The sequence below is a fragment of the Catharus ustulatus genome, chromosome 1 (assembly GCF_009819885.2).
Source record: "Catharus ustulatus isolate bCatUst1 chromosome 1, bCatUst1.pri.v2, whole genome shotgun sequence".
NCBI lineage: Eukaryota > Metazoa > Chordata > Aves > Passeriformes > Turdidae > Catharus > Catharus ustulatus.
The window spans coordinates 28129822-28147670 of NC_046221.1; the positions used below are offsets into that span (position 1 = coordinate 28129822).

The 17849-nt window shown below is 35.8% G+C and overlaps 1 protein-coding gene across 4 annotated transcripts in view; it reads left to right on the forward strand.

Moving 5' to 3' along the window:
- The window catches only part of PHF14 (PHD finger protein 14), a 170366-nt gene that overhangs the window by 91548 nt on the left and 60969 nt on the right, over positions 1-17849 (forward strand). Inside the window, exon 17 of one of the 4 annotated variants that reach the window (XM_033077354.1) lies at positions 12047-13356. The exons of the other annotated variants lie outside the window; for them this stretch is intronic. Within the exon in view, the coding sequence (XP_032933245.1) occupies positions 12047-12059 (13 nt within the window). The 3' untranslated portion in view covers positions 12060-13356. Of the gene's footprint in view, positions 1-12046; positions 13357-17849 lie in introns of those variants that run through there. 4 annotated transcript variants of the gene reach the window in all.

Below are 17849 nucleotides of genomic sequence, written 5' to 3' on the forward strand. Positions count from 1 at the left end.
CAGGATGTGCAGAGCTCAAGAATCCACAGCAATCACATAGTCACTTCTGGTGAGGACTAGCATTTGGCTAGGCTAAGCTTCAGAATTAATATCTTACCCAGTGCCGACATGTCTTTTGCTGGTCAGGCAGTCTTTGGTAAGGTAAAGATATTTCAGCCTCTGCCCCTGCTTGGACCAGGCTGATCCTTATATAGCTTAATTGCCATCCTTGCATTCTCCGCTGTGTTCTCAGAGGGTTTAATGTTAATGGGGTTTTTTGTTTGTTTGTTTTTGTTTTTATTTTTATTTTTTCTCAATTCACTACTCTGTAGCATTTCATATCAACAGACATGATCAATTTAGCATTTTTGCGGTACACTTGACTGTTCAGTAAAGCTAAGCCAAAATCTTGCAGATGTAACCCAGGGCGCCTTGGGTTACAGACAGACAAACCTTAGAGCTGTGGTTGTCTGGTACAGCCCAGTATGGAGATGGTGGTGGTACTAGGACTGGAGAAGGACCTGAGTGTGGCAGGTAAATGTTAAAAAAACAGAATTTAAATGGTGTGCAGAGGCAGCAAAATCCAGACTGTTCAAGCTTCAGGACTTGAGCAAAGTTGGGCTGATTGGAGAAAGACACTGAAACAACAAAGCCGTGTGGATAGTAGTCAGAGGAAGGGGAATACTGAAACTGTTTAAAGAACCAGGGAGTGGTAGTTGTGGATAGGAATCCTTTGTGAAAATGAGAAATTGGCTATGGTCAGTGATGCTGAAATGGGGAGTGGGTGACTAGAAAATGACATCTTAACAAATTTTTAGCTACTTCATTGTTATAGGTGGCAGAAGATATGTATTATGATTATAAAACTACAGGTTTTTTATTGATTGATCAAAAAAATTTGAAAGTATCAAAGAAGTATTTATTACAAATGAAAAAGAATATGATAAGCATTAACGAAAAAAAATACTAAACTATAATTAGCATTACTTATATAGTTACAGTTCCAATGTATTTGTTTTGCGTTCTTTAAAACTCTATTCTAAATGCAGAAAAATGTTGGTATATGACTTAATTAATCAAATATATATTAATCAGCAACCCTTCATTAAAAAAGTGGTTTTTTTCTGAAGTTCCATGTCTTGGTAGATGTTTTCCTTGATGTTACATGCTGTCATTCATCTATCTTGACCTGTTAATTAAAAAAATAGATGAAGTAGTCAAGTAGCTTGGAATATTTTCATTTTTCTCTGTTTACCTCTGTTATCCAAAAATGAGTAGGAAGGATTTCAGAAATTAGTAAATTGCCATCACAGATTCAAGCACTTTGCAGTATTCTGAAATCAAATTCTTCACGTTCGTTGTATCCATCATTTTTACCTTTTGTCTGCCTGTCATTCTAATGGGTTGATGGATTCACATTGTGTTATTTTCTTCTAGAGAGGAATAAATAGTGAAAAGATGAATGAGGGAACAAGGGATTTCAGAATGACTATGACCACTAATAAAACAGACGGTTGAATCTACTCTGTAGTTCCAAAGTCATGCAGGATGATAGTATTTCATATTATTTCATATTTTTTCCCAAATTCAAGTCTTGAAGATAGAAATTTATATATATGTGTTGTTTGAAATGCATTTAATCCTGCTTTTAGTTGCTTTTAAAAGTTGTTTGATTTCTGCCTGGACTGAAGATCTGACATTTTTTAGAGGGAACCAGTGTTACTGATGTGACAGGAAGGGTCCAACAATAGCAGTAGCAAATTTTAGGAAAATGGTAAAATTGATATCAAATGTAGTAATTTGATTCACCTTATGCCCAGCATAGTACAGGGTGAGATATCCCTTCTTCCTACTGGTTGTATTTGGTTTAGGTTTGTTTCGTATAAATTTTACTGCCAAGACATAATATAATGAGAATATGTATGTCCAAACAAATTATTATTTTTCTATCTACTAAGTTGAAACCTTTGTATTTGTAATTCAGTTAAAACAAACTTCATGCTTTATCTAGACTAGGTTATTGATGTTCCTGCTGAAAGTAATATTCAAGAAAGCAATTGTGTAGTCATGACATTTCAAAAAATCTGCATAATCTTTTTCTTGACTTTCATTTTTTGTCATGATGAAATAATTTTCTTTATATTATTTAAGAAAAATCTTAAGTAAGCATGTTACAAGGGGCATCATGGTATTTGATTTCATTGAACTTTTTTAGTTCTTTTGGAAGTGATTTATTTAATACTTAGCACAGAGTTTCACAGACAGAACATCTTAGTACACTGTTCTCAAACTTTTGGCATGGTCTTAAATGCTATAAATTAATTGATTTTTATATATAATACAATTTATCTTTGTTGTTGCTTTGAATATTTATGCATTATGTCTGAATTTTATTTGCATACATTCAGCCATGGTATAGATGAACTGTGTTACAATAAATGTTGTTCTAAATATATTGTCTAAATAGGCCTTTCCAGGAGTGCTATACAATGCTTTTAGTATATAGCTTCATTATGGAATAATACAAATGCATCCATTATTTATACCTTTTGGTTAACTTCTGGCTTCTTTTGAAAAAAACTAACTTTTTTTTTTAATATTGGAAAACTTTACATACTTCAGGACTAGTTTGAAAGAAAATCATGATTCCTTTTTTGTGCACTTCAGAAATAGCCCATTTCCACTTAAAGACCTGTTATCTTTTTAGAAAGTTTTAATAATGAAGAAATTGTAATGGAATGTATTAAATGTTTGCTTTGTAAGTTAAGCTTTTCTACATCTGTCAATCAACTTGAGAAACTTTATGGCTGTTCAAAAAAAAGTCCAGTGTTAAGATGGTTATTTTAAAATGCAGGTATTTGTATGAAGTGTTCCAGTGAATGCATTGCATTTTCCCTACATTTGTTTTCTAACTCTTTATTTTGTTTATAAACATATCAGTGAAATTTGTCTTTAGGCCACTTTATGTGTAAAGTTTTTTTATTGTGGAGTTGTAAATATAAATGAATAATGCTAGTTTTCTGTGGGTTTTTTGGCTTTTTGTTTGGTTGGTTTTTTTACATTTTTTTCATTTTAGTTATTTGTTTGGGTTTTTTTGGTGCTACCAAAATGCTTTAGATGTGCTTCCACTTAGAACACTTACGTGTATAACCTCTTCTGGCTTTTATTTGGTGAAATGTTTATAGTGTCTAGGTTTCAGTAGAATATGAAATCACCTGTCAGTCTTAAGAAGAGGGCATTTAATATGACTAATACCATTTAATTTTAAGATGGCATCAAGGGCACATTATTTTGCAATTTGTGCACAACAAGACTGATTATAAATCAGTCTTGGATACCTCTTATAGTGCACTACTGTCTTACATACAGTCAGATACTGTCTGTAAGAGGGCTGGGAAGGAAATTTCTTATCCCTTACAACTGACAGAAATCCACTATTTACCCATGCACTGGGAATCACAGGATTTTATTCAGCATCTTCGCTTCCCATCCTGGCTACAGGAATTGGTAATGCTTTCTAGTACTGGAAATTAAAGGGCTTAAAATATCAAGAACAAGTTATCATAGCTTCTTATTTGTTTGTCCCCTTAGAGCTGGGGCATAAGTACTCCTGAGCTCACTGCACAATTCCTTGTACTGAAGAGGCATCTACTGATGTCCCTTCTGAACCTCCTAAGCTGCAGGTTGTGTCTGTGAGCCCTTGTGGGGAGAGCCCTCCCTCTCCCAACTAAAAAGAGTTTGGTAGCACTGTCAGCCCCAAAATCAAAGAATCACATAACATGCCGAGTTGGAAGGCACCCTCAAGGATCATTGAGTTTAGTCACACAGGACAGAATATCCCCAAGAATCACACCATGGGCCCAAGAGTATTGTCCACACTTCTTGAACTCTGTCAGGTTTGGTGCTGTGACCACTTCCCTGGGGAGCCTGATCCAGCGCCCAAACACCATCTAGGTGAAGAATGTTTTTCTATTATGTAACTACAACTTCCCCGACACAATTTCAGGCCATTCCCATGGGTTCTGTCACTGTCACCACAGAGAAGAGATCAGTGTCTGCCCCTCCTCTTTCCCTCACCAGGAAGTTGTGACTGCAATGGGGTCTCCTCTCAGTCTTTCCTCCAGGCTGAATAGACCAAGTGACCTCAGCCACTCCTCACATGGCTTCCCCTAAAGACCCTTCACCATCTTTGTTGCCCTCTTTTGGGGACTCTGTAACACTTTTAATGTCTTTCTTACAAATTGTGGCACCCAGAACTGCCCCCAGCACTCGAGGTGAGGCTGCCCCAGCTCAGAGCAGAGTGGGGCAATCCTGTCCCTTGCCTAGCTGGCGATGCTGTGCCTGATGCACCAATTCTCTCTCCCCCCTGTTTCCCTGAGGTATTTTATTACTGGACAGCATCTAGAGCTTATAGCCTTCTGCCCTTTGACTCCAACTGGCTTTCACCCTATTCATCCAGCCTCATTTTTAACTTGATAAGGAAAATTCTGTACCAGAGTGATAGAAAAGCCTTAAGCTGGACACCTTTTGGTGTGTTGTAATCATTGTTCTTCCCTCTTTCATAGAGCATATAATGGTTTCAAATACCAGCCACCCCTCTATCCTTATTAAATCTTTGCTGAGTGCTCTCAGTTACAGTAATTTCACGACCATAAGGTGCACCAACTATAAGGCGCACCCCCCGAGAGTCGGCAAAATTCGCAACTTTGTAGATCATATAAGGCACACCAGACTATAAGGCGCACTTTTTTTTTTGCAGCGAGGCTCCGCCCCCAGCTCCCCCCACGCAGTTGCTGGCCGAAGCCTCGCCTCAACCCGGCAACCATGGGCCCCCGGACCCGCCTCCGCAGCACTGCTGGCTCCCCCCACGGCTCACGGCTCACACTTCCAGGGTGGCAAATGTCACAACTTTGTCCATCATATAAGGCACATCGGACTATAAGGTGCACTTCTGGGTTCGGGGAAAAATTTTAGTCAAAAGGGGTGCGCCTTATAGTCGTGAAATTACTGTACTTTCATGTATTTGACTATGGATCCCTTGATCTTTCCCAGTACAGGGACAAAGCTGACCAGCCCATGATTTTCTTCATATTACTTACTGTATTTTTTTTATTGTGCATGTACATCTCTTTAAGATGGGCTCCTCTTAGCATTTTTCAGTTTTCAGAGCTCTGCCTTGGCTGTAGTGGTGCTTCTTATATCTTACACAGAAGTCTGGCAGAGATAACAAGCATCCATATCAGAAACATTGAGTAATTCCAATGGACTGGAGTATATCCAAATGGACTAGACTCATACTTGCTTTCCTGCTGCTGACTGTCCTTCGCTATCCCGTGTCACACTGGTAGGCCTGGAGGTCTGAGGCCGAGTTTTCACCATGCTTGCTGACGCACTGAGGTCGAAGGCATCACATACATAGCCCCTTCTGCTTTATTTCTCTGAGCTCTGAGTAAATTTTCTTTTAAAATCATACCCTTTCACTTGGCAACTTTCCCTTTTACAGCTTCCTGCAGGATTCAGCCTAGCAGTGACTTTGACAAAACAATGTTTCCTCTTCCAAAGCCTTGATACAGCTTTTTGTGGTCTGGAGAAGTAGTAAATTCTTTTGCAAATTTAAACCCTAGCAGTGGTAAGAGATTACACCTCACTGTATTTTCTGGACTCGATGTTCCAATAATCTGTAAAGTGTCACTAGTGTCATTAATATTTTCAATATAATTTTTCAATAAACCAGGATCATAATTGATTTTTTAAGCATAGGGGCAAGTGCATCACAGGTTTTCACTTGCAGAGTGATATACAGCAGCTTGATGAAGAGGTTCCTCATGATCCTTAGAGACTTTTGAATGTCTCACAGTAGAACTGTTACAGTTTTGAGGTTTCTGGTAGTGGGAGTTTTGAGAAGAAAAAACCTTTATAAATATCTTGGAGAATAATTTACTTTGAAAGGAGGAAAAAAAAATGCCCATCTCCTAGTTCTGAATCTCTGTTTTAGACTTGTGCTTGGTAGAGCAGCAGAGCAAGAAACCGGAATACTTGTTTTGTACTGTTTGTGATAGTCATGATTGGATTTTAACATATTGAAGATACACAGAAGGTTTTAAATGCTTCACAGATATCAATAAACTGTCAATAACTGATGGCCAAATTAAAGGCTTAGACCTGTATTTTCACTGAAAACAGTATGAAAACTGTGCAGTCCAGTGACTTTGGTGCTGATTGCTCCAGTGTTGAAACTGAAACAGTGAAGTGAAATTTAGATTTTTCTGACAGAATTCATCCATACCCATTGATAAAGAGGTAGCCCAATAAATTACTTAATCTACTTTTCTGTAAAATTAAAAGGACTATTTTAATAGTTTTATATAATAATAATAACTTTAGACTTTATTTTACCTACTGAAATGGAAAAATATCCTTCACACCTTTTTTTCATTTTAAAAGACTCCATTCAGGTTTTTATTTCAAACAAATATTACAGTCTAATTCATTGTATTATATGGCTCTGCTAGTTAAAATGTTTCTCAAAGTGTGGTCTATAAATAATAGCAATAATAAGCAAGTTCTGTATTTGAGGAAAGTTCAGCTTTTTATTTCCAATAAAATATTTGATCTGTAAGATTAATGGTATATGCTAGTATATTTATACAGTACTTAAGGGTTACACAGTTCTCACATTAACAGAAACAGTTGCAGTGAGTGACAGTACTCGTAATACAAAGATCTGTAATATATAAAATGTACATATTTTTATTTGGTGTATGCTTTTGAGTTTACTGATAGATGAAGTCATGATTACTTAGGTAATACTTAAATCTTTGGAACACGTAATTTTACAGAGAAGATTCTCTGTATCAATTACTGTCAACAGACCAGGTGCCCTGGGATCAGGCAGGCAAAGTAATTGGTAGTGAGGGTCAGTCATGTTTTCTCTGGAAGTGTTTCCGCAGGCATGTCTGGTGTACACATTCCTTTGGAGTGGCCTGAATGTTGCTGCTGTTATACACATCTGGAAGCTCTTAAAATCTGGAAAAAAAAAAGTGAAATTCAGCAGAACTATCATCTGCTGTGAAACAAAAAGTTGGGAAGGCAGTGAAGGACTGGCAGCTGATCTTTAACTCCATTTTCATTGCACATTAAATTAGCAGAGGAAAGCTCACGTTTATGTCTAATCCAACAAGTCACGTTTGTTAGTCAAGCATGTTTTGTGTGCACAGACTGCATAAGACTAAAGTTGGATGAATAAAGGGCAACTTAGTCCTTTAAGTGCCCTTAACCTGTCCATAGGTTACATATTGCTGTCAACATCTGTTGCTACATCCTGATTAAGTTTCATTAGCATATAATGATGATTACATCATTAATCAATACTCCTCTCAAAACTCTGTAACCCCTATATATGGCTTTTTTTTCTCCTTAGGTTTTAAAATTGACTTAAATTGTGAGGTACACTCATTTTCTGTTAAAACTATGGAAAACCATGTTTGTATGGGAAGACTTGAGTTCATATATAACATAACCATTTATTAGTTATTATGCTTATTGCGTGCCAAGCAGGGTATTTTTTTCTTTTGAGTGTAAGTACTCAACTGAAAATAAGTACAGTCAAATGCAGTGTAGATTACATGATATTGTGCATTTGGGATTGAGAATTATTTTGTACTGCCATATGCCCTTGTGTTATACAAACCCTAACTCAATATTTTCAGTTCTTAATGATGATAAACATAATGCTCTATGATCTGTTTTCCTACTTACATAATGCATATGCAGGCAGTCACAAGACTCAGTTGAATTCATGGGCTGGCATTCAGTTGAATGTATGGGTTTTTTTGCAGTGAGTACAGAGATTGAACTTGAAAATGGGCTCCTCATGCGCATTGAAAATAATAGCAGGGGGAAGGAAGAGTTTCACTTTAAGTGGAAAGGAATAGTCACTCCTTGCAGTTAAGCACTGAATCGGATAGACACAGCTGCAGAGGCAAGATATGCATTGCAAAAACAGATCAATTGGAATCAGTCCCATCCAAACGAAATTACATCACTCAATAACCTTCCTTTCAAGCCATTGAAGTCTTCAGGCCCAAATTTCTCTTGTCAAGTCACTGAGTTTTGCCAGTGATTAAAGTATCTTGAAATTGCTTCGATAACATCAAGGACCTTGTTGTGACAAGGTCTGTAAATGCAGTCATTTAAAAGAGAAAGCTGGGTTTCATGTAGAGTATTGAGTGTATTGACTGGATATTTTTCATGGGTTTTCAGAGTTGGTATTCACAAACACAGTACAAAATGAAGGAAAATGACATATCCTATACAAAAGAGTAAATAAAATATTGGTATAATATATGTGATATGGTTTCATTCAGTACTAAAAGTATAATTTTCCTCTGAAGTAGTTTGAAAATTTGTTCTTGTTTTGAAGTGGGCATAGAAGTACTTGGAGAACAGAATTCTGTAAATCAAAACAGTCAACATGTTTATGTTGACCAGCTCCAAATGTTATTTATGTTGCTGTGTGACAGTTATTAAGATAAAGCAGAGCTCTTCTGGTACCTCAGATGCTGTGATCTTTTGTCCTGCAGATAACTTTTTTACACGCTAATCAGTGTGCATATTAGCAGATACAAATCTGTAACAGTTCAGGAAGCATATATTAATATTTATAACTTGATCAATACTGAGAAAATGAGCAATGTCTGGAAGACACATTGATCATCATCATTTTCTGGTTTGGTTTTTTTTTCCCTCTAAAGAGCTTCGTAACTCTCATCCACTTAATAGAGCTGTTGGGTACAGATTAATTTCTGAGATGAGGTGTACCTTGAGCAGCCTGAGTTTTAAAAATGCGTATTACTTATCATCTTTACCTCATTAAAGTTATTTGCAAATACCCCAGATTTCTCTTCAGACTTAAGCTGGTGGGAGAGTCCTAATTTTTCAGATTTGGTAAGGTACACTAAAGCAGCTTCTTGCCTTCAGACCCTTGAAGATAAAGTGATTTTACATTGTGGTTGAAAATGTATTTTTACTTGTGCCCAGTTGGCAGCCAGAAACATTGCTCTTACAACAACTGTTTGACCTGATGAAGGCAAGTATTAAAATGGTTAAAAATAGAACCAGGATCAAAACTACTGACACAAGCATTATGTTCGTCTGCGATTTTCAACTTGCTGTGTCTGTTACATGGATGAAGAGTATAAAGTATTGAAATAACTTGTAGGGTTTCTTGTCCTATGAAGTCTTTTAAAAAGGAAATCTGCATATACTCTTAGCCACCTGTCCTTTACATAGTATTTACTTAAGTGAGGAAGCAGATGATGGCCATGTGTGGTTAGGGAGGAGAGAGGTTGGTGTGTTTCTTCCTCTTTGTACCAAAATTTGAAGGAAAGTGCTTTTATAATTACGTTTTGTCCTGGATTGAAGGAGAACTGGGAGAGAACAACTCTTGTAAAGGACCAAATATGCAATTGAGAACCTTCCTGTTCAAAGCATCTATTATGGCATTATCTGTGATGCATTTTTCTTTCTTATTTGTTGCATCTGCTGGTAAGAGAGGAAAGCCGTTCAGTTTTGCTCGCCGTCCTTATTTCAGATTTTTGTGCTCACTAAATCCTTTTCTTAAATGAGGCTGTAAATATGAGCTCAGCAATTACAGACAACTCTGGGTACTTCAGTCAGTAGAAATTTGAATAGATATACAGGAATGGGAGCACTTTGGTTGAGGAAGGGTTGGCAAATGGTATGTAGGGATGGAAGAAGAGCAGAAGGAGACACTGGGGCAGGAGAAATGTCATCCATGCAGGTGGTCTCAGGGAAGTTTGCTATTGTTTGCTAGATCAGATGAATTTGCTATTGCATTACAGTAATACAATTAACTACAGTAATTGTGAGCTATTGTATTTATACATTCATATTCCTTTGTCTTTTACCAATCTTTCACTTGCTAGAAAAAAAAACCAAAAAAAATCTTGTTTAAACAAAACCAGTAGTGATTCATTAATTAATAATATTTCAAACATGAAAGAAGTGAAGATATCCCTAGTATGTGTAAAATAAATGTCAAGTGAAATTTTTAATAGAGTAGAAATGGAAAATTTGTCCAACCTTTAAAAATAATTTCCATTTAATATATAAGTAAATATTCTAATATCCTTTTAAATTTCTTGATATGTTATTACCAATTAAAATGTAATACAAAGAAATATTATAGGAATAACAAGTGCAGGTGTAGGTTACTTACACTTCCTACTTGGTGTCTGTTCTTACAGCCTTACCTAAAGTGCTACAAAATATTAAGATCTTTTCTCAGTAGTTAGAAGTTTCCTCTGAGAACCATGTTTGTGCTTAATTACTTTGAGTTGTGAGCTTATTAAAATTTAACTGATTATTTTATTGGTTCATCTGTGAAGTTGGTTTTATATATAAAAACATGTTTAGAGAGATAAAATTTTTATATAAAATAATTTATAAGTAGAAATTTATATATAAGTATGGTTATATGTAGATATACGTACATGTATATGTGTATGTATACATATTCACATATTTATTCACTCATTTTGAGAAACCAAAAGAAAACCTCTTGTATTTAAAGTATGGATTGCTGCATTCCTGCCCAAACTTTGCTAGCACAGATGGGATAGCCTGTCACATTCCGATGACCTGACTGAAATGGTACAGTTGCAGCTACTGACCTTGCTGTGAGAGGGTACAGGTGGCACAGAGACCTTCAGTTTATCTTGATTATTCCTGATGCTACCCTTGGAGTTTCTGCATTTCATTGTGCACCCATGTCAACCTCACCCACTGAGGCTGTCAGAACAAAACTAGTTGCACTCAGTAAGGGAGGGGGATTGTAATGAGATGACTATGAGGAACATTTCTATCTTCCAGCTAAGCTTTTCTTCAGTTTTGAACTTAAAAAGTTCAAAATTGAACTGTAGAATTGCAGTTCAGGACATTCATTTAAAATTTTAGTTGTGTTTCAAGTAATATATGAAGTTAGAATTGGGCATGGATTTACATAGGGTACTTCTTGCTGTCCCTCTAACCTTTAGACTCAAAAGCCTTATGCTCAAAACTAAAATTTGGTTACAAAGAATTTTTGTTTGAACATGTGGCAACAAGATGGCTGCTGTTCATCAGACTTCCATTTTATCAAAGTATGACAGCAGTTTCTTTTTTATTTGCAATTCTACTTAAATACGTTTCAAATTTAAAAAAAAACCTAAAAAAAACCCAAAAAACAAAAACCACTAAGTGTGGTGATGGAGACGTTTTGTCAGTCTTTCAAAATGTATTTGCTCATAGATGTTTTCCTAATTAAAATCTCACACTGCTCTAAGATACATTAATTCACTGAATGACAAGTACTTTAAAGAGTTTCAATGCAAAGAATCAACACTTTAAAATGGTATTGATTTTTTAAAAAGCATTCTTGAAAAGTATGTATGTCATGAGTGTCAAAAGACAGGAAGTACAAGTAGGAAAAGAAAAAGCTGTGAAGACTTTGGAATTGCTGGCTCAAAGAGTTTTTCAGAAGTGACTAAAGCTTTTAATGTACTGAATTTTTACAATTCATTTTGAAAGAAACCCTCCCTTACTTAGCCCTTCCTAAATCCTAAGACTGGTTTTCTTTCAAATGCTATTCTATAAAACAAGCATTTTTTAAGATTCTAACATAAGTACAAATATTTGTGCTTGTAGTCAGTCTCATAGCTGCATTTCTGTGGGTTGCAAATCTGAGTAAAATGCTAGCTTCACAACCAAGCCTACATGTATTAAATTGTTGCTTTTATGATTTAAAAAAAAAAAGAAAATTATCTTCTCTGTCTTGTGGTGGGCTGCCTTTGTTCTTTGAGCTGTATTGAGAAAAAGTTATACTCATTTCAGTTTAATGTTTTGACTCTTAGAGACTCTTGAAAATTTGGTGTGGGTGTCTAAGTATTTGGATCTGAGCATACACATTGCTTAAATTTAGTGTGATGTTAAAATGTTTCATAAGACAGAGGAGAGCTGCTGTGATCTTTCAATGTTAATATTTTTTTCTTATCACTTTACTGTGTAGATACCCTTCATGAGACACAACTCTGCCACAACTCATCCTCGGAGGCAATCGTGGAAACCTTTTATAATAGGATTTTTAAATGTGGATAAAGCTCTCAATAGAATACCTAGAAAAAAGGAGAACAGCTACCTTGTCTCAACTATAAGCTTATTATGACAAAACATTGAGTTTACTTGTCAGGCTTGGATAGAATGTAATTGATTGGTTTGTTATTTGGACTGACAAGGTAGTTAATTTGCCTGCATTTTTTTGCACTATTCAGGAACATTTTGTATGTGCATCGTTGAAAAATCCCGGATAAATGTCTTGTCAGGATTGTCCTATTAAGTAATGTCTCTTTCCCCTGTGCTTCGTTGGCAAATGATGTTATACAATGCTTGGATTCATTGAAGAGTGACAGAAGCCTGTGGGACTTAAATATTGTGTGTTCCTCTATGGTGATACTGAAAGAAATAAGCAACGGTTTGCCATCTGCCTGCCACCCTACTTGTATACAGTTTAATAAGAACATTTCTATATAGAACACTGTGTTGTACATAGACTTTATTGTAAAAAGGATTGTTTCCTAAAAAAAAAATAAATGTTCAGAGATAATGAGACCTGTAAAACACTTGAGACTTACTATTCTGAAGGAATAGATTTGCCATGGAAAAATTGATTTTATGCTTATTAGTATGAACTAATTGTTTCTGACTCCAAACACTTAAGTGACTAGAACTATACCTATGCTTCTTTTCTTTCTGAATTTTTTTTTTTTTCAATAAGAAAAAATTTAGTTTGTGCAGGCATTTGTTTCATTTGGCTTACTTGTCTGGCAGTGTTCAGGACAAGCTTATCTCCTCCCAATACAAACACGAAATTGTTTTGTAAGTTGGGGAAGGAATGAAGAACTGATCATACAGCGTGACAGCTGAGATCTTCGTCTCCGTCCGTATATATCCTGGTAGATGCACACATAGTATTTTGATCTTCAAATGGTACAGATCCTGTTCTTAAATCTACAGTATCAAAGTGTTGACATCTTCATCGTTTTCATCTTGAACTTGCTCGGAAAAATTCTGCTCAAATGCAATCACACTTGTAACTTTATGACCTATAATCTTTGAATTTCTTGAGATATGGTGGGTTTTGTCATCTATTAAGGCACGTTTCCATTTGAAAGTATTTTTTAAACTTAAAAAAGAAATTAAATGCTGTAATAAGTAATAGGAGAATATACAAATTTATGTATACTTATCTATGAGTCATATCTTACCAGGGCATTTCATGTTTGAATATTATATTAAATAAAATTAACCTGATGTCTAACACGTCGTTTCATTTTAAAAAGGGGGTGGGAGAATCTCAGAATTAAGATTTTTGTTGGAACTATCAGAAATGCTTATCATTCTGCATTGGCAAGGCACACAGAGACATCTTAAAAATAAAGAAATTTGTACTAGGAAGTAGACACTAATGCAGGAATTTGATCTTTAAGGATTTGTGAATCTTTTCTAGGAAGAAAAGACCCAGGTTTATTGACCACTTGTGCAGTATTCTGAAAATAAAAAGTTGTGTCCAAGTGCTGTGTAAGCAGGGGGAGAAAAAAAGATGTTAGCCCATACATCATGCTGAGTTATGAAAAAAAAAAAGAAGTAATGTTTACTGTGATTTATGATCATTTATTAAACTAAAATGGTCTAGGAATTGTGGATAGGAGAGAATGATAAATGTGGCTTATCTTGGCTTTAGTAGGACTTTCAAAATGCTTCTGTGTGTGACATTCCTTTACATAAGTTAGAGAATCTCTTAATTAAACTGCAATAAAACGTGTAGCTGTTTAGTAAAATAAACCAGCTACCTGGTTTTATCACTGTCAAATGATACTCAGCTCACTGAGTTCCACTCAAGCTCTCCTGATTCAGTATTACGATATTTTTGCTTTAGCCTATTAGGTACTGAAATAAAGTGTTTGGTCATGTTTGCAAACGATGGCAGTAGAATGTGTTAGAATTTAAAATAAAAATTTAAGAAAGTACTCAGAAAAAGCATGCAGTGCAGAAAGGAAAGGCAAATAGCCATTGATTGCATGATTATGATATCAAGAGTGACTAAAAAAAAACCAAAAGAATTTTTGGGGGACTCTGGATCACAGAACATTGCTCAGATTGATCAAACCTGATGCATACAGGGAGAGGTGTTGCACTTAATGCTTTGAAGTACTCCTCCTAAATATTCAGAGGACCAGTATTTCACCCTTTGAAAAGTCTCAGATAGCATATCCTGTCCACTTTGGCAGAGAAGGCCCAAAGCAAACTGAACTGGATGATAGGAAGACTACAGGAGATATGAATAAAAAAAGCTTAAAATAGTGATATTTCTTTAATTTAGCAAAGGTGGGCGATCTGTTAAAAAAAACCTAAATTAACATAAAGATGATAAAGACAGAAGTTGCTACAAAGAAGGAAAAAGGTGTTCTTCAAAGCTGGTCAGACCAAAAATAAGATACATCATATCAAGTTAATTTAGCCAATAGATGGGGTTTTTTAATAATGAGAATACTTACACTAGAGATGTTTTTTAGGGAAGTTCAGTAATCTCCGCTGTTGGAGTATTTTAAGGACAGACTAACGTGTTAAATACTGTTTCAAGTATTGCAGATATTTTCCTGGGCATGCTTGAAATCCTAAGGTGAATTCCTGCTGTATTTTTTATGTTTTTCCCCAGTACAGCTTTCTTGTAGAATTTTGTTCTCTCTGTCTCTGTCCCTTTCTCTCTCTCTCTCCCCCCCATATCGTTAGGTTGAAAGCCAGACGCTAACACTTGATGTTTCACTTTTTGAAATACGTTTGATGGCAATATTTTAAACTATCACGGCTTTTCCATGGTTCATAAACAGTACACCATTCAGTAGTGTTAATATCTGAACACCTGAGAGTGGCACTGTAGGTCCAATCATGTATTGCTAGAATGTACTTCAGAAAAACAAATGTAACATTTGGTAATAGCTTCTTAAATTTTACACCTTTCAGTTTGTCAAAGGACTTTTTCAATATCTGTAATTGGTGTAACATTACTTTAATGCAGGTCTTTGGGTCGTTTTCACAGAAATTCTTGGTTTAAATATTAAAATGTTATAAATAGAAGTTCTACATAGTAACTATATTAACAAAAGCAAACACATCTGAAATAGTGTTCATATCATTGTATTCCACTTGTATATGTGGGTCATTAATGAATTTTTCAAACTAATTTAAGAAAACCACGTGTTTATGTAGTTTTGCAGTACTGAGAGAGAGAAAAGTTAATTTCTTGCTGAAAGAGAGCTGTTGACATACAGGTACAGTAAATAAAGTTTCTTTTCAACATTCTTAGAATTCATTTTCTATATGCAAACTTAAGTTTCATAAACCAAATGATTTGTAGACCGTTCAGAAAAAAACTTGGTTACATAGGAATTCTTCCTTACCCATGAATAATCTCTGTTAGGTTTTTGGATATGAGGGGGTGTTTGATTTAGTATTAAAATAATGATTTGAATCAGTTAAATCTGTTAGGTGGCAGTTTTGGGTTTAGTGCAATAAATTTAGCTATACAGATGTCTTTCAGATGAATGCTTGTTTTCTTTTGCTGTTTTGTGTTTTGCTGTAATTGATAGATGCTGTTTGTTTTTATTAATGCCCTTGATATTGGACAGAAATTTAAGTAAACAGGAGATCAGACAATTTCCCATATCCAAAAGCACTTAGGTACTTTATAGTGAAACTACTCTTAGCTGGAGATCACTAAGTTCGTCATGCTCTGTCAGGAGTCAGGATGTGTGTCCATCTTGCTCATACACTGTCTTCATCAGCAGTAGGTAGATACAAAAAACAGAATGCAATTATCATTCCTCATCTGGTGTAACTGCTCACCTTTCAGCAGTAGCCATGCCCTCTCTCTTCCAGGCACAACAAAAGAGAGCGATAGTCTACTCTGTCATCTACCATTATAAACCATGTAGATAAGAGACCTCCCTTAGTGTGCTTGCCTTGTACCCGGCATAATAGAAATTAGAATGTGACTTAATTACCTGGTGTAATACCATAGCATTAGCCTTCCCAGGAAGAGTATTTCATTTGCCTAAATCAAAATTATGAGAATATTACAATCCAGAAATATGCAGGTTGCAGAAGTGTCTGAAGGACATCCGTTCCACCCACCCACTCAATACAGGACTGACTGCCATTTAGATCTAACTTTGAAATTGGGTGAAGTTCCTTACAGTTTATTGTGGGTGAACTTGTAGTATCTGTGAAGATAGAGAGCCTTTCCGGATAACAGTGTATGAAGAGGCCATATAGTTGGGCTATATCCTGGTTTATAATCAACTGTTTATGCATATGCAGTCACATACGAATTTTAGTGCAGAAATATATCATATGTTTGGTGGAAAAGTCACCTAAAGCTTGATTGGCCAATGTGGGAAGACCTCTTAAAACTGTTCTGGAGAACAGAAACTGCAAGGTGATCGCTGATTTTTACTTGTTACACCATTTATAGGCAAGGGGAAAAGTGTAGCAATCAGGAAGATAAGAATCAACTTCTTCCATTTTATACTTTAATAGGGCTTTATTATTTTGTCATTTTTTGTCTAAAAAACAAAGGAGTTGATAATAATTTAGATCTTACATTTCAGAGTCTAAATATAGTACTGCATCACTTCTGGTTTGTGTTTCACTGACTTATCACAGCAAAATGAAGGTAATTTGTTTTAGAATTATTTGGGCTGAATTGAAGAGTTTTAGTGTAGAATGGTAGGGTAAGATGCAAAGTCATACCTTTGCTTATTTTCACTTTGTTTCAAGAAATGTCAGAAGGAAAAGATAAGTGTTCTCCACATAATCTATAATGAAAACATGCTACAGTTTTGGGCTCCTCCCTCAATAACTAGAATAAATACTTTTTGGGCAACATTAATAACAGTGCACTAAACAGAGGACTATAAATTTATTTCACCATCAGATCTCGAATTTTGCTGTTTAAATAAGGGCACAGGAAAACTCCTTCTTTGATGTGACATGTGAGCATTGCTGCTGCAACCCACCACACAGTGTTCATTCCTGTCATCCAGAATTTCTCTCTCCTGTGGTTTGGTTGCAGTAAGATGCCACAGGAGCACTCCTCAGCTACTCCAGGCTGAAGTAATGTGTTTTGGTTCTACAGTTTGAATTCACTTCAGCTACCTTGATTTACTCTGGGGTTTTGGGAATGCTTATGTGCTCCTTTCTATTGTATATCATACAACTGCTAATAAGAAACCAAGTGTTGACAGTGACTTACAAGGTCATGGCTGGTTTTGAGTTGCTCATCTGAAATCAAGAATATGCTGCAATTTAAAATGACCCCCAAATCATGTCTCTGGCTATTTGCAGTTCCAGAGTGACTCAGCACTTGGACACTGAGGGATTACAGGGGAGAGAGATTGGTGCCTGAGAAGAAACCTCAGTTCTTCCGATGTCTCTTCCTCAGGTGCTAAGAGCCTTTAGTCAGAAACGGGGTCCAGAACAAGCCTGCAAAGGATGATGCTTATCAGTAGTTAAATCTACACAGTTACTGGAGTAGCCATTGTGTTGCATGCCTTCAGCAAGTGGGTGCATTTACACACACGCTTCCCACTGCATTTCCCTTACAATTTAAAAATTCTGAATTAGCTTACTTCTAATTTTTGTCAGACTAATTCTGAGTTTGTCAGAGTAAGGCTTATATGACAATTTCTCTGCTTTTAATGGTAAGATATGTATGAATGTTTTATATCTTTTTTTTCATTAAAGTAAATCTTTCC